Source organism: Danio aesculapii, chromosome 4, assembly GCF_903798145.1.
Source record: "Danio aesculapii chromosome 4, fDanAes4.1, whole genome shotgun sequence".
In the NCBI taxonomy this organism is placed as follows: Eukaryota; Metazoa; Chordata; class Actinopteri; order Cypriniformes; family Danionidae; genus Danio; species Danio aesculapii.
The window spans coordinates 51,643,727-51,662,182 of NC_079438.1; the positions used below are offsets into that span (position 1 = coordinate 51,643,727).

General features: G+C 33.6%; 1 protein-coding gene across 1 annotated transcript; it reads left to right on the top strand.

The window, feature by feature from the left end:
* The first annotated feature begins 845 nt into the window (after nt 1-845).
* On the top strand, nt 846-18,371 carry mcm10 (minichromosome maintenance 10 replication initiation factor). Its single transcript, XM_056456031.1, has 18 exons — nt 846-936; nt 2,244-2,462; nt 3,506-3,745; nt 3,993-4,185; nt 4,624-4,789; nt 4,873-5,040; nt 7,766-7,882; nt 7,959-8,152; nt 8,240-8,310; nt 8,384-8,497; nt 10,239-10,356; nt 10,458-10,683; nt 11,823-11,955; nt 12,487-12,623; nt 12,858-12,971; nt 15,472-15,617; nt 16,422-16,464; nt 17,581-18,371. The coding sequence occupies exons 1-18, from the start codon at nt 930-932 to the stop codon at nt 17,662-17,664; spliced, it is 2,490 nt and encodes an 829-aa protein (XP_056312006.1). The 5' UTR covers nt 846-929; the 3' UTR covers nt 17,665-18,371.
* The last annotated feature ends 85 nt before the right edge of the window (nt 18,372-18,456 follow it).

An 18,456-nucleotide genomic window follows, 5' to 3' on the forward strand; every position in this document is an offset into this window, starting at 1 on the left:
TGTAAATTGCTGCATTTCCTGTTAACCTACAAAGTTTAAATGTCGTCAAGTGGGATCCTAAATGTGTTTATAAACAGTATATAGTCCATATTGTGGTATTATATGCTTGAAATAGATTATGGCTACATAATTAGTCGTTATTTACTTCTTATTGGGACTTGTTTCTCGTTAGACATCCTAACAGTTACAAGTGTTGCTGTTATATTTCATACATATATCGATCGATCTATCTGTCTGTCTATACCTACTTTATCTATCTATCTATCTATCTATCTATCTATCTATCTATCTATCTATCTATCTATCTATCTATCTATCTATCTATCTATTCACATACATAGGCTACATTTTAACCCAATACAAAGTTTAAAGATTAGTTTAAAACTTGGATTCACCTGAATGTGTGTGTAATTATGAACATAAATTACTAAACTAAATAAATTATAAAAAAAAGACACCTATTCAAAATATGTTGAGAATAAACAAAATTGATTATACCTAATTTGTGTTTTTGAAGCATACGTTTATTTAAAAATATATATTTTTAGTAATATATATTGAGAATTTCAATTCACTATAGCCTATTTGAGACGAAATGTCACTTTCACAGGTCTATCTAAGCAAAACCCTTTATTATTAAATGTTTTTGTGTAATCGTGACAATGTAAGACCTACATTTGTGATGTTTTGTACAACTGTGATTCTTTATTGAAGCAATTTAATTTAGTACTTTAATTTTTAATATTATTACTTTGTTATGAACAGGCTACAGCAGGTCACGACGTTTTCCCGCAAAAGTGACGTATTTCCGGGGTCCTGAATATTAAACATTTTGCGCGCCAACATTGAAACAACAGCTGCTACGTCTGGTATTCTCGGAGACATTTAATCGCTTTCAATTAAACAAGGGAAATACGGTCAAAGTCAAAATGACAGGTGAGTTTAACATCATATTATTGCACACGTTAGGCTAGTTTATTAACAGCTTTAATAAACCACACTCGATACAGATTATAAACGTAAATTCCTGCATTTCCCGGTAACCCACAACGTTTAAATGTCGTTAAATGGGATCCTAAATGTGTTTATAAACAGTATATAGTCCATATTGTGATATTATAAGTTTGTTCTAGATTAAAATTATCTATTTAGTCCTTATTTGGTTTTCAAAGGGACTTATTTCTCATTACACACACACACACACACACACACTTGATTATTTTATTTGGAATGACTAATTAATTAATTATTTAAAGCAACACAGCATCCACATAATCATAAAGAGTTCGTGATGTTTCACAGTACAAGTAATGTGTAAATAAATACAATCACTAAATATCTTTTACATGACAACATTAAAACACTCAAATCAGCTCTGCGCAAAGAAGTAAATAAATAAATACTTAAAGGAATATGTGCAAATTAAGGATAGAGTAGGGCTGGACGATGCGGCAAAAATTTATATGACAATATATTTGCTAATTTCGGTCGATACGATATAATATCGATTTGGACAATATTAAAAAGCCAGGAAAAAAAATTGCTAAGAACCCACACAATGGATATCTGTACCCACAAATGTCTGCAAACTGAATTTGCAAAGTCTATGATACCTCCAGGCTCTTACAACTTAAAAAATAAAAACAGTACCAAAATTAATGTTCACTTTTTATTTGTATTTAGCCTTTACAAACAAGAAATGTTAAACTATCAAATAAATAAAACTCTCTAAATAAAAAAGTCAGAATTATTAGCCCCCCTGAATTATTAGCCCCCATGTTTATTTTTTCCCCAATTTCTGTTTAACAGCGAGAAGATTTTTTTCAACACATTTCTAATCATTATAGTTTTAATAACTCATTTCTAATAACTGATTTATCTTTGCCATGATGACAGTAAATAATATTTGACTAGATATTTTTCAAGACACTTCTATACTGCTTAAAGTGACATTTAAAGGCTTAACTAGGTTAATTAGGTTAACTAGGCAGGTTAGGGTAATTAGGCAAGTTATTGTATAACTATAAAATACTATATTAAATGCATTAGTATTATAATGCTTCATACCAGTAGTCCTCAAGTTTGAGAACTACTGGTATAAAGCATTATTATAATAATAATAAAAATAATAAATATAGTTAATCTACTTATACGAACAAATTCTTATATTCTACAGCTTTAATGTATAAACTGTATTGTTTTAATTGCATCATATTGATCTGCCTTCATATGTCTGACACCAGAGGAGGAGAATCTGGACATGCTGCTGTCTTTATTTGCGGAGAGTGAGGGTCAGGATGTGGAGAGTCCTGCTGCTGCGGAGGGTGAAGACAATCTGGACGATCTCTTCGATGAGGATGATGACGGCGAGCAATATATTGAGCCTGAAGAGAAAGAGGAAGAAGTGTCAGCTGGGAAGTCCGGCTCTTCTGAGTTGAATAAGTCAAAAGAAGATCTGGAGGGTAATTCTCTGCTCTGTGGTTATTCTAGGCATATTTATGGTGCATTTACATGACATTCATTGTTAAAATGCAATGTTTTTTATTCCTTTGTATTTAAACAAAAATGACAATGACATACTATCATACATATTATATTTTAGCCCTGCAAATCATCTTTTTTGTGTATAATAAGACAAAATGCATGTTAAGTTTATAGATAAAACCAGTCTAACGTAAACACCCCCTTACACTGTGTCCTAAAAAACACTTGACGTAACAAGATTCCAGCAACAAGCAATGTGGCTGTCTGCACCAAAGGTGACGCGACATGACAGAAACGTTTAAATACTAGCCATTCATCTAATTATCCACCAAAATGGTATGGGTTATATAATCTAATAATGAATGCATATTTAACCTATTTACCAATATTAAAAGTGTATAGGCTTTATATTTATATGTTTCTATTTTATTATTTTACTTTCAAGATCTGAGGTAAAGTATCTGCTGCTGCTTTCAGTAGTATGGCACAAAATATCACGTATAATGATCTTCAAGCTCACACTGGTAGCATTTAACACTGCATATAGCACATAATCAGTACCTGAGGTGATCATTGTCATAGTAGTTTATGCTGTTGATGTTGAAGAAATAGCTATTTTGCATGTTGCTTTCGCAGATGGTTAGACCAAAAACTTGTAACATGAATAATTATTGTGCTGCGGCTCCGCATTGTGTGTAGTTAGCACACAGTGTTAGATATGAGCTGCTTAGACTCTTATGCAGTGTGTAAACCAGTAGATTGAAGCTTGTTCATACCTCTTTAAAATGGTAGAACTCTACCAAGAACAATGCACCTGTAATATATTAGTACCTGATTGTGTTCTGTGTTTTATATATTTCATATTTACATGTGGAATTTCTTTGTAAGCAATGTATTTTCTTAATTGTTTTGTTTGTTTGAATTATTTTACTCTCTGCTTAGAACGTTGTAGCACTTTTTTGCCCAAGACATTTTCCTCTCGGGGACAAATAAAGTTTATCCTATCATATTTGTTTTCCAGCTGAGCTGAAGTTAATGCAGGAGAAAATGCAAAAACTACAACAGCAGCTGGAGTCCTCACAGAAGACCACACCAGCTCAAAACAAACCCTCCGTGCAGAGACAAGGCACTAAATCCTTAACATCACCTCAAGGAGGTGAGAAAACTACCCCACCAACAGTACGAGATAGCGATGGCTCTCCATCAAACGTCACGGCAAAGCTGAAAAACAAGCAGAGGACGGCCCACCAATCCAAAGCAGGTGAATATCAAGTTTCAAGTTTTTAATCTTATGTATTTATTTATTGCAGTTGATGTCTTATTGTTATATTGGATTTATCATTATAGAAAAGTAAGTAATGTTTATAAAATGTTGCCATGATAAAGCCAGAGAAGCTGATGTGGATGTATACATTCAAAACTTTCTCTTTCTCAATCACTTTTCTGTTTCTTTCTCTGTGTTGTGAAAGGGGTTTGAAAATGTTTAAAACCTTTTTCATTTAAACTAGCCTCCTCAGAAAGGCAGATTCCTATTGGTCAGAGTACGAACCAACCTCAGCCGATGAGAGACTGTTCTAAAGTAAACAGCACATTGAAGTCACCGCCCCTTATCAAGACTCCTCCCACTGTGCGGCAGGCCACGCCTCGTCTATCTGTCAGTCAAGAGGTGGCCGCGGAGAAGTTTTCTGGTCTCAGACTCAGGTTAGTTTAAAGATGATTTTATTGTTAATGATATTGACATTATATCATTATTGACCATAGCCTCATTCACTTCTATTCATTTTTAGCCATATAAAAAAGCAGCTCATTATGATGCAAACTGACATTTTATACTTGTATTGTTTTAATTTTTATGTATAATCATAAACACACTTGTTTGGAGAGCAAGTAGTTTATTATTAACTGTTTATTACTCCTAGTCATTTCTCCCGTAGGCAACTGAATCGTTAGCTATGCGCATAGCAGAATAAGGTCAATACTGTCAAGTTAATGAGCTTAAGACTCAAAACACTTTTAATGTTTTAAATGCCTTTGAATAACCTGAAAAAGGATAATTATATAATTAATAACCTTCAACTGCTTTTCAGATGGTATTCTTACTATTAAAAAGCACAACGTTTTTGTTTTTCTTCTTCTTAGGAAGCCACGTCTGTCTTCCATTGACATTGAGCAGAAAATGGCCAGCCGCAAACTGATCAGGCTCTCCCAGCTGCCTGATCGACTGGCCAGAGACAATTTAGAGGACAGCGATTGGGTCACTTTTGCTGTGATCATAAATAAGATCACTCCACAGAGCAAAAACAATGTAGGGGTGCAGCGTTTCTGAGATCTGGCGTCGTCTTATATTGATTTCTATATTTGATGACAAGCATGTTTTATTTTTTGTAGGGGAAAACCTTCAGCATCTGGAAGCTGAATGATCTCCATAATCTGGAAGTGAATGTGTCTCTCTTTCTGTTCGGGTCTGTTCACACTGACCTGTGGAAGACTGACACCGGGACAGTGATTGGCATCCTCAATCCCAACCCGATGAAGAACAAAGAGGGCTCCAATGAGGTTTGTTTATATTTCATTGGCTATCAGCAATCCAAAAAAAGTTGATCAGAAATGTAAGAAATCTTATACTCTCTCAAAGACCATTCTGTAGCCAGTTTATTAAAATAATCAACAGTAGGCCTGCACGATACTGGAAAAAAAATGAATATGGAATATTTCTGCAATATATTTTGCAATAAATACATAATCAAATTACAAGCATAGATGAATCCAAAACAGCAAATGAAATGATCAGTGCTTTTCTGAGAATTCATTTGGTATTCAGACACAGAAATCAAATCTAATGCAAAAAAAAAATCACTGTATAGTCTTTATTTTAGAAATAATGAAATCTAAATAATAGTTGTAATCTAAAGCTACAAAGCTGCTTTGAAGCTCTATTAAAATGCTTACTAATTATCACAGGTAAAAAAAAAAACATGCAAATGATAAACTTTCACTATATTATGGATGATCTTTGCAATGACAAAATATAGTACCTGATCAACTATAATCATAGCTGGACGATGTGACTATTGCGGATGTGCACATTGGGATATCAATGCTGATACGATATGTTGTGCAGCTCGAATCACCCAGTAACCTTGATTTCGAAAAGCTGACACGTGTAAGGAAATTACTAGATTTTTAAAATAAAATATGGATCAAAAGCACTTTAACTATGAAGCATGTTCTATTGGTTTATGTTGGTTGTAATTCTGTGAGGAATTTATTTTATTCAGTTCATTCTTTTGAAGTTATTTTTAACAATGTTAGTTCAAATACAGTTTTGGAGTTTTAAGCTAAAATCTATTTTAAAGCCCTAATATTATCTGTGTCTGCAGTGTACTTTTTATCACCATGGAAATGACTATAGAAGCTGACTCAAAACACAAACAAACATAAAATATGGAGCTTGTTTTAATGGTTTTTCAACCAGATGCAACATATTTGAATGCTTGAGTTGTCAAATCCTTTTTTAATATCTGTTGGAATGTTCAGATATCCTACAGTATGTTCCAGCAGAACAACGAATGTCCTTCTGTAAAGTGTTTTTAAATAAAAATAAAGTTTTTTTATTTTATTTTAATATAATTTTTTTAATGTATTTTTATCATTAATATTTTTTCTAATATACATTTGCTTGTTTAATTCAAGATGATTCAAAAATTCAGAATAAATGTGGGTTTTTTTTTTCTTCCTGCCAATAAATATATTTAGCATAAAACAGGTTTTAAACACTTGAAGCACAACCAAGTTTATAAATGCATGGAACCAACATCAGTATTTTTGATTAAACTTCTTTTTTTTTTTGATAGACATCACTTATGCACATTTATATAAATAAAGACTTCTGATTTCAAAATGTCAGATCCCTCAAGTAAAACAGGTTGCGACGTGTGTTCATTTTTTTTTATTATTAGAATATGCAAGAAGTACACAAAATGGGAACACATACAAAGAAAACAAAACGACAACAAAAACATGAAAAATGTTTGCGTGGTTGTGTGCATGTAAATGTAACTAGGTGGAAGGTCAGAGTACATGCATAATAGGGGGGGTGTATATATATATATATATATATATATATATATATATATATATATATTATATATATATATATATATATATATATATATATATATATATATATATATAAAATAAATGAAGCAAATAACATGGATATAAATAAATTTGATAGAAAAAAATCTTTAGTAAGGAGTGACAACAATGATAGTAATGTAATGATAGTAATTATGACCGAAAAAAGAAAGAAAAGACAGCAGTAACAACATTAATAATAATTACAAGTACTACACCAACTACTACTACTACAGACAATTACTTGTGTTACAACTACTACTGAAACTGCAAAAAAGGCTATCTCCTTGAATGTGACCGAATGTTTAATTCCTCCTGATGACTTAAAACCCACATACATTGTACATAAACGAAACATGGTAAAGATAATGGGACAACTACATCAACAACAAATTACATGAAATTAACCTGAAAATAAATGAAAGACATTTAGAAAATTATAATTTTGAGACCAGGCATGATCAGACGCTCTATACCAGATGTCGAATTGGACATTCTAGGTTGACCCATTCATATTTATTAAATAACGAAGAATCACCTAAATGTAATAACTGCCAGACTGCTTTTACCATCGAACATATTTTGTTGGAATGGAGAAGTTTAAATTCCATTAGACAAAATTTTTATAAGGAGAGTACTTTGGATATTTTTAAAAAGGTACCACCAGGAAGAGTTTTACATTTACAAATCATATTTAACTTTGAATACATTTTTTTGTGAATTTTATATATTTATATTTTATATATTTGTCTAAGTAACCTTTTTAGTGTTATACAAATTTGTTTTTATCATGTAATATTTTAATGTATATCCATTTGGCCACGAAATGGCCATAAGTTGCTAATGTGGCAATAAATATGTAATAAATAAATAAACAACTACTACTGCTGCTACTGCAGCCACAACCACGACTACCACTACTACAATGTCTACTACTACTAATACAACTGATACTACAACAATGACTACTACTACAATCACTACTACAACTTATACTACTACAACAACATCTACCACCACTACTACTACAACGACTGCTACTACAACATCTACATTGACAACATCTACTACTACAACATCTACTAATTCTGATGCTACTACTGTGTTCAATTCTAACATCAGTAATCCACTTGTCTCTCTCCAGCTCAGCCTGACAGTGGATCACCCACAGAAAGTCCTCATAATAGGAGAAGCCATGGACTTTGGCACCTGCAAAGCTAAAAAGAAGAACGGAGATTCTTGCACTCAACTAGTCAACATGGTGAGTCTCCAAACATCAACTTTTCTGAAAAATAAAATCCCTGACCAGTTAATTCATTAGTTGTTTGCTTTAACAGTATGAATGCCAGTTCTGTCAGTACCACGTTAAAGCCCAATACAAGAAAATGAGCTCCAAGAGGGCGGAGCTTCAGTCCAGCTTCACAGGCTCTGCCCCTGGTAAAGGAAGGGGGCGGGGCAGTTTGAAGGAGCGCCTGTGCCAGTCAGATTTCCACTACGGTGGCATGTCATCACTCGCCTGTGCGCCCTCAATGTGAGTTCACTGCGTCCCATAAATGTCACCTCTATCGAAATTCACACCAGCCCTACAATTAATGCATCAATCTTTTTGTTTTGACAGGTCTGCCCCACAGCCAAAGAAACAGCCAACTATACAGTCTGCTTTGGCATCCATCCCAACTAAGAAACTCGGTAAACTCTTTTTCACAAATATGGTGTTTTATACATGTGTTCGTGTCTTCTAATCAAGTGTTATGTCTTGTAGTTCTGAACTCCGGTCAGGTGTCGGGCTGTTCAGATGATTTCAGAGGCCTGATGTCTATGCCTACGCCTGGAGCACTTAACATTAAGAGACATTTAGGACAATCCAAGAGTTCAGGTAAGTTTATGAGCATAGTTTAGTAAAGAAACACAACTTCTATGATCATTAACTCCTTTGTCATTCTAAACCTTAAAGACTTTTGGAAATACTGAAATAATTCCATATGCACTCAAACCTAAAGGGCGTGCTCCCACTAGGAACAGTTGGCTTGAACCGTGCTGAAACGCACTTGTTCCCCCTCCCCTCTCCCCCCTCCCCCATCGGCCTGCACTCACACTGCTTCTAACTTCTGAGCTAGAGCACGCTTGCGTCATCGACGATGCAACTGTTCAGTGAAGAAGAGAAGTGCTCTTGCTCAGCACAGTGGAGATTGCTTTAGTTATATCGTTTTGTATTAATTTAGTCATTTGGGATGCAGTGACACACAGTTAAATCCTTTGCCGAACAGATCCACAACTTTTGACGCTCATAAATTATCTTAAAAGTCCTCGTGCTGCAGGCATTAGGAGATTTGTTGAAGGTGCAGCTGACATGCAGCAGGGGGTTTGCGTCCTTAATAAACTATGACTGTTTGTGTTCATTGAAATGTAAGAATTATTAATAAATCCATATGAAACAGTCCCTTAAAAGTGACGTCTTGTCTTTAGTTTCGTGCTTAGGCCCATTTTGCACTCACACTACAAGCGTACCGCGCTTTGGCACGTCTCTCCCAATCGGGTCAGGGCCAGCCAACTGAACAGCGCCTGGGCCTGATTCAGAGCACTCGCACTTGTTAAACAAACTGGGAAACGCGCCTGGGCACGGTTCTGATAGCCTAGTATGAGTCTGAAATGTAAAGTTAGTTTGAAGTGGAAGTTGCTGCAGACTATGATTTCAGTATCTAGAATCAAACTAAAAGTGCTTAATTAATTGTAATTAAGTGGTAATTAATGTGTCAGTGCTCTTTTAGATGCTCCTTTTAATAAAAAAAAACTTAAGTAACAAAAGCTATTGTTCTTTTAAAACATTAACCATGTTTATAAAGGCCTTGTAAGGCTTGAAGCTTACGCTGCTGTTCTGAACCGATAATCGAAAACCGAGCAGTTGAAGGATGGCGTGTTTAAATCAATTATTTATCTGACTCCATTGTAATTAATCTGCGGCGTAGGCTGTTTTTTCATACAAATAAATATAGAAGGCTAACTCAATTACTAACTCACTCAAATACTAACTCAACTCTATCGCTCTATAGAAAATGAGCAAGGTTAAGTATGAGGTGACGTAAAAAAAAATCATTGATCCATTCAGGCTTGACACACTGCAAGCTTTGGATATTTATAACTTCTAAATAAGCTTCTAAACTAGCTTATAAATATCCTTAAGACTAACGTATGACCCGATTCTTGCCTCGAGGTTCTATGCCAATTCTTCCTCTCTTTTTGCTCCCCGTACTTTCCCGTCAACACTCTTTACTGTCCTATCTATTAAAGGTGAAAACCCTGAAATAATAATAATAATAATAACAATAACAACAACTAACATACTTATACGAACATCTAAAGAAACATTCGTTTTAATTTTATGTGACCTTTTAATATATAAAAGCTTTTGTTCAAAGATTGCACAATAGGGTCACTAAACACATGAATGTTTTCTGATGCTGCAGTTCTGTTTTGGGCCAGCAGATGTCTGTCGAATTTTACTTCACACTCGAGACTAAAGCAAACCAAATTCAAGCATGTTTATGTTCCTGGAATATACAACTTTAATGCACCATACACATTTAATCTCTAATGTACTTTTTATCCACCATTTTTAGCTGTGGCAGGATCTTCAGTTCAGTCAGTATCTGCATCTGACCTGCTCAAACAGCAGAAAGAGCAGCACCAGCAGCGAATGATGGCCCGAAAGAAGAGGGCGGAGGAGATTCAGAAGAGGTGAGACGCATTTTCTGTAGTTAATCTTGATTATTCGTTACATTGCATTTCAAAACTAGTTTCTTAGCCTGTCTTAATAAACGAAGGCTTTCTCTACCTAGGGTGCTTCAGAGTAGCGAAGCTCCTGTTGCTTCATCTCGGCCCAATGTAAGCAGGGGTCCACTGCTGTCCCCGAAAGCAGCCTCCGAGGGTCCTAAAGGCTCATCTGGCTCTGGGTCCAGTCTCTCAGGGCCCGCTGCGCCCACACTGGGTCGTGGCTTTTCAGAAGGAGAGGACATCGTCTTTGATATGTCTCCACCTTCAACGAAGAGCCTCTCAGCTACAAAGGTACAGGCTTGGGAAAGTGCTGCACCATTTTTTAAAGCAAATGTTCAATATGTAACATGGAGTTGCTGCGTGTGTATATGTGTAATATAAACTGACATGGACAAAAGTGATGGTACCCTTACGGAACAAAATCAGTGCCAAAAGTATTGAATTAAAAAACTTGTTGAATAGCACAAACTTAAAACAATAATACACTGAATTAACAGAAGCCAGCTGGTGATCGCGTAAACCTCACTCCTCGGATCCAGACAGACGTTTCCGGATGTAATGTCGAATTTTAACAGTCGAATTTGAACCACTGAATTTATGGAAGAGAATATTTGAACTGAAAATTGCCTTTTGAATATTATAAATCGTATTTTTAAAGGGTATTGAATATATTGTAAGTGAATTCTAAAAATTGAACATGAATTATTAAATTTATACGTATAAAAACGTGTTTGAAATATTTTTTGTTGAAATATTCACAGCTTAAATAAACAGATGTTAAATTTCAGGACCTAAAATACAAACCCTGGAATGCAAGTCATTACAATGCAAGAACTTGTTAATTCGGTGTATTATTATTTTTTTTCTATTTGTGCTATTCGACAAGCTTTTTAATTCAATACTTTTGGCATTGATTTTGATCCAATTTAAAAAAAAAGCATTAATACAAAATTTGAAAAAATAATCTACTGAAAATCAGATATTCATCTTGAACCGTGGTTTAACATGAGCATTAAAAAGGCAAACTACTGAAACTAGTCTGGACGAAATTGAAGAGTAGCAGGATGGATGGATGGATGATAGGGAGGCAAGGCAAAGCCATTTTCCCCATGCATTACAGAGGATATCTTTGTTTAATAATGTTACATGCCAGAATATTCTCTAATATTTCTTTAATCAAAGATCACAGTGGAAAGAAGATTGCACATATTTCACACGTATTTTAACATTTTTCACAAAGAAAAGATATTTTAGGACACTTTTTACCTAAATCTTTGATGCTTTTTAAGTATATAACATAATTTTTTTTACATTGTATTTGGATTGTCTCAATAAAAAAAGAGATTAGCATATTCTGAGTTCCCCGTTTTGTCCATTTCCTGTTTTCAGCATGATTTTCATTACAATTTGCATTTTTTTTTATTTTGTAGTTGGCAGCAGTGAGGAAACTCCAAGCTAAAGGCTCAGTCATCGTTAAAGAAGATCCGAATGCTGTTAAACGGAAACGAGCTAGCAGTGGTGACATCACAGGTCGAGTTGAGCGTAACATCGTCAAACCCAAAGGTACAAACATCCACAACAAAATTTTGAAGGGAAACATTTACTCACCGTTACCCTCAAGTGTTTCCATTTTTTAGGGGGATAATTTTTTCTGTTGAACACAAAAAAAGATATTTCGAAGAATGTTGGAAACTGGTAGCCATTGACATCCATAATAGGAAAAACTTATTGTGGTGGTATCTGTTGAACGCAAATGAAGATATTTTGAAGAATGTTGAAAACTGGTAGCCATTGACATCCATAGTAGGAAAAACATATTGTGGTGGTATCTGTTGAACACAAAAAAAGATATTTGGAAGAATGTTGAAACTGGTAGATATTGACATCCATAGTAGGAAAAGACATATTATGGATGTCAATGTCTATATTTTTGGAACAAAAGGAGGGGCTGTATAAAAATAGAAGGGGGATATTTTAATTCTAGGTGAATTTTAATGAATTTACTCTATGTAAATGGTGATTTATTTTTTTTTATCCCTTTGAGACAGTGTTTGCATACATCACTTACGACAGCTCTAAAATCTCTGTCTGTAGTAACGGATGAAAATTCAGCCGGCGAGGAGGAGGAGCCAGCAATGAAGAAGAGGCGGGAACAGCTGGAGTACATCCAATCAGAAGAGTTTCAGCGTATCCTCAACGCCAAGTCATCAAACTCATGGATGATGGGAGAGGTGTGTGTGTGTGCGCGCGTGTGTTGGCTGAACACCAGTGAGTATGTGTTTTGATATGAATGTCAGCGCTATGATAAATGATGTCACAATGGGTGGGTGGAGCTTGACAGCAGGGTCCGGCACAGCAAGCTAGATGACCGTGTTTGTTTTGGATGCTGTAGTAAGGGATATGGAATTATTGTACATTAGGATTTGATGTTTTTTTTTATGTTTGACGTAATTTCCCTTGTCTAGATTGAGGAGCGGGCCATGCAAGAGTACTTTGAGCCACTTGTGCAAAAAGAAAAGATGGAGGAGAAGATGAAGAGCATAAGGGAGATGAAATGTCGGGCCGTCACATGTAAAACTGTAAGTCACATTTTTACTTTTTTATTATTAACATTTTAGAAAGAAACTCATTCAAGTTCAGAACAACTTGAAGGTAAGTAAATCGTGAGGAATATTTGATATAAATAAATCTATACACAATAAATGAGTACAGAGGCTTAATGCAGAAAATTAATACAATTATTATTAAACTGTTATATTCATTAAAATGGGAGTTTGTGCACTTATTATCTTTAGAAACAGAAAATTAATACATTTAAACTCAAAGTAGATTTATTCATTTATTTTCTTTTTGGATTAGTTCCTTTATTAATCTGGGGTCGCCACAGTGGAATGAACCACTAAGTTATCCAGCATATGTTTTACACAGCTGATACCCTTCCAGCTGCAACCCATCACTTGGAAACACTCATACACTCTCATTCACACTCATACACTACGAACAATTTAGCACACCCAATTCAACTATAGCGCATGTATTTGGAGCATGGGGGAAGCTGGCGCACCCAGAGGAAACCCACACGAACACGGGGAGAACATGCAAACTCCACGCAGAAATGACCCAGCCGAGGCTCGAACCAGTGACCTTCTTGTTGTGAGGCGATCTTGCTACCCACTGCACTACTGTGCTGCCCCTCAAAGTAGATATTACAAAAAATTTTGAAAACTACAAAAACACTACAGAATGCTGTTAAACGCAAACATGATGACTTCACAGCCCAAGTAGAGCATAACATTGTCAATCCCAAAGGTATAAACCTCCAAAACAAATTTTTAAATGGATAATTCACCCAAAACTGAACATTTACTCATCGTTATGCTCAAAAAAACAAAAAAGCAAGCATTTATTACACAAAAGAAGATATTTCGAAGAATGTTGAAAACTGGTAGCCAATGCCTTAACTCAAAGTAGGTATTACTAAAAAAATCTGCAAAATTTTTTTTATGGTTATCACGATTATTTATTTATTTATTTATTTATTTATTTATTTTCCTCTATTAAAATTTTTCCCTAACATTTTGCGCACTTTGCTAATAAAACATTTTGCGCAATTAATGTTTTTAGAAACAGAAAAACAATACATTTAAACTTAAAGTAACTATTAAGAAAGAAATGACAAACTACAGCCGTGTATCTTTTTTATGGTTATCATGATTTTATTTATTTATTCCTTTGTTAAAATTGTAATTAATATTTTTTCCCAACATTAATTTGGGTGTACTAATTTTGCACCGTGATCTTTAGTTGTTTTGTTTGATTAGTTGCAGTTTTGGCTTTGGTACTGACTAATGTAAAGTGTGTGTGTGTGTGTGTGTGTGTGTGTGTGTGTGTGTGTGTGTGTGTGTGTATATATATATGTACTTAGATATCTTATTTTATAGCAGTCATTTAAAAGAGAGCTCTGTAAGTGTATTCATGTTTTTATTTCTCTTTATACACCAACAAAACAAATCTACAAATTTGTAAACAAGGATCACAGTGGAGCCCTAAAACTACAAAGTAGTTCTGTCATTTTAAACTTTATACTATTCAATAAGTTTTTCCAACCTGGCAGCAAGTTTTTATTCCTTTAAAACAGAATCAAATGTATTATGCTCATTCTTTTATATCAAGTTCAAGTTGAACTTTGTCGTCGTTTTGTGGACATAAAGTGGAGCGAAATGTTGTCTTACAGGCACCGTGCTACATAAATAAACATAATCATAAATATAAACACAACACTGGACCTAAGAGCAATTTTTAAACCTCTACATAATGTACTGGAGCTTTAATCTAACTTTACCTGTACTATAAATGCTTAACTATACCTATAATGAACTATGCAAGTACTTGGCATAAAACAGAAACAATAATGTGCAATATTTTGTGCAAAGGAGGTTTTTAAGTTTGAAAGAGTAAGTAGTGAAGCATGATTTATAGTGCATTCACAAGTAAACATTGTTTACCTTATTGAGTCCTAGTAATATGGAGTTTATGAAAAGTCTCCAGTGCATATGAAGAGAGTGTTCCTACAGGTGGTTTATCAAGCCCACTCACCTGTGTGAGGCACACTCAGAAACGCACAATGTTTTTCTAAAGTTATCTAGTGAGTGTAAGAAAGTATCTGGTGCATAGAGAGATGAAAGAGTGTATTTTCTACAGGTGGTTTGTCAGACCCACTCACCTGCATGTACACTCTTTTATAGGTCAGAATACACAAGTTGTTTTAATACACAGAAAATATAACAGTTAAATGATTTAGTAGGTTCACATGAATTTCACAAGTCTCTGTCTCATTCAGGTCCTTGCCAAAAGCGGAGCGATTTCCAATGCGTTGTTAGCAGCTAATCATTATTTATTCACATGTCTTAATGACGAAGCAGTTTTGAATGTAATTTGTGACGGTCTCAGTAAATGTTTTTCGAGGGAGCGAAAAGCAAAGGAAGCTCTCTGTGATGCTAATTAGACTTGAATTAGGTTTTGGAATGTAAATCAAGGGCTGTTTGTGCGCTTTGCTTCATGAGCTGCTCTCGCCCGCAGTGTAAATACACCCACTTTAAACCAGCGGACCGCTGCGTGGAAGAGAAACACGACTATCACTGGCACGACGCCGTCAAACGCTTCTTCAAATGCCCCTGCGGGCAGAGAAAGATCTGCCTGGCGCGGATGCCACACGGAGCCTGCAGGTGAGACGTTCATTATTCACTGCTTTATATTCAGGGGTCGCATTAAGTGCTTGAAGATGTTTTTTGAAATGAGAGTTTTGGAAGACCCTTGAAAACAGACACTTGAACAGCAGTGCTTGGAGACTGAGAAAATTATTCAAGTGTGAATTTATAAAATAAGCGTTTATTAATTAATTTCCACATTTATTTATGCTTTTGAATTGCATTATGGGAACTGTTAATCTTAAAGTTCAAAAAAGTGACTTTTATTGTAATTTTTAATAGTTTAAGTGATATATTGTCTGGGTTGGTGTTGTATATTATGGTATGAAAACCTTGTAATAAACTGCCAGTACATCTTCTGTTATTTTACAGACTTCTTTCTCTATATATCATTTCTTATACCTTTTTATTATTACTAAAATGTCAATAAAAGTCACTTTGTTAAACTGTAGAGTTTAATTTTTTTTTATCAAAAGTCAGCAGAGCAGAGATCGACGTCCCATAATGCAATTCACAACTATAAATAAACAGAAAACACTTGTGAATCTCAAAATGCAGAAGCTGTTAAGTAACGGATATCTTTTACAGTGCAGTTTCTTCTTTATTTCATTTGAAGAGTGATGAGATCTGTAATTGTTGTCCTTTTAAAAACAAACAAAGATAGTGCTTTACAAGTGTTTGTTGAAACCCTCTAAGGGTGGAGAAAGCGATATATTTTTATATTTCGTTAATACAATGTTGACATTTTAATACTCCACTGTCTGTATAGAAGTTATTGTCCTTGTTGATGTAATGACATAAAATTCACTTTTTCTGTTTTAGCCATTGTGGTCTTTTCAAGTGGGAAAGAGACGGCATGTTAAAGGTACAGTTTAATGTCTTTTAATCACTATTTTTAGTCCTTTTTAATCTTACTCATTGATTCTGATTGCTTTAGATGTTTAAATACTGAATATATATATATAAATAAATTGCAGGTTTTTATTTGCTTAAGGAATTGTATTTGCCAAATTTAATTAGTTTATTAAATTTTTTTAATTATTTAATTAATTTTATTTGTTTTCATAAACAGTTGATTATTTATTTGGTGTTTCTATCGTGTATTATACTGTTTATTCGTCTTTAAATGTGTATTTATTTTAGTATTTTATAGTTATTTCATTTAATATTTATTTATTTACGTATGTTAATAAATTTATACATTATTTTTTTTTTTGTCTGAATATTAAATATTTTGTTGTTGTTGTTTTTTTGTCCTCAATTATATTTTATTACCCCAAATTTAGTTAGCATTTTAAATCAACATTCCATAACCCTATTTATTTTATATTTATTTATTTATAAATATTTTATATATTTTAATATAATTTATATTTATATTGTACGCATTTTTTATCAGAATATATCATTTTACCGTGTTTTTATTTTGTCATTAATTATATTTTATTACCCTAAATTTAGTTAGCATTGTTAAGTAATATTCCATAACCCTATTTATTTCATAGTTATTTATTTATGAATTTATATATTTGATTTTATTATTATTTATATTTGATTTATTTTATGTTTTATGAATTTTTTTTCTAAATATTTTGTTCTATTGTTTTTTTTACTCATTAATTATATTCTATTACCCTAAATTTAGTTAGCATTTATAATTAACATTTCATAACCCTTTTTATTTATTTTATTATATATATATATATATATATATATATATATATATATATATATATATATATATATATATATATATATACACACATATATATACACATATATAAATAAATAAATAAATAAATATATATATATATATATATATATATATATATATATATATATATATATATATATATATATATATATATATATATATATATATATATATATATATATTTATTTATTTATTTATTTATTTATTTATTTATTTATTTGTATTTGTCGATTTGCTCCAGTTTTAACCTGCCTCTCATTTCCACAGGAGAAAAAGGGACCTAAAATTGGAGGGGAGCTTCTCATGCCACGTGGAGAAGAACAGCCCAAATTCCTCAACAGTTTAAAGTAGAGTCAGAACCCAAACTCCATCCGGGACGAGTCCAAATGCAGAAGAGCTTTCCATCATGCAAGACTAGTCCTTCATTTTAGTCTCTTACTGTTTGTCTGTTGCCTTTTTATATGTTCTTTTAAGATAAGCTGTTATAAATGTAAATATTATGTATTGTTATGATTTTAATTGTGATCTTTTTATGTCATCTGTGGTTCCCCTGAATTAAACTGAACCTGCCTGAACTTCATTGATTTGACTGGAGGCAGTGGCACACATGCTCAATCTTGTTTGTTAGTTACATTTTAAAGCTCTATGATTGGCTCTTAAAGCAGTAGGAGTGTCAGAAGTCGTTGTCCTGTCAGTCAAGTGTGTGTGTGTTAGATTTGTGAAAGGCACAGAGGGTCGATAAATCTCTTTCCACTTGTTTCTTTCTTCCCTCATTTTCCCATCTGTCGAAGCTCTCAGTGCAGGAATGTCCGACCGTTGCCAGCAAATACTGCCTTGGAATTATTATCCCGTCTGCAGGCGCGCAATCCTGAGCTCCTTTCATTATACGTACAGCATATTTATGAATTTACAAGATGTCATAATTGAAGTGAAAGTCTTTATTTACTTGGTATTTTTATTGCCCCTTTTTTTAATCATTCTGGGTCATAAATTTTAAGTCTGTTCCTCACTAATGTGGAAAAAAAAAACTAGCTTTAGTTGCACACATCAATACAGACCCAGAGTTATTTAAAGAGATGGCAGATGAATGCAATCACTAAGGAAGGAAATTGCTCTTGGATCAAAGCTTAAAATCACAAACTA

What these genes read in the sequence shown, in the direction of transcription:
- mcm10 (XM_056456031.1), top strand. An exon ending in GGCCCACCAATCCAAAGCAG is followed by an intron (nt 3,746 to 3,992) that starts GTGAATATCAAG and finishes CATTTAAACTAG; the next exon opens with CCTCCTCAGAAAGGCAGATT. An exon ending in ATGCCACACGGAGCCTGCAG is followed by an intron (nt 15,618 to 16,421) that starts GTGAGACGTTCA and finishes TTTCTGTTTTAG; the next exon opens with CCATTGTGGTCTTTTCAAGT.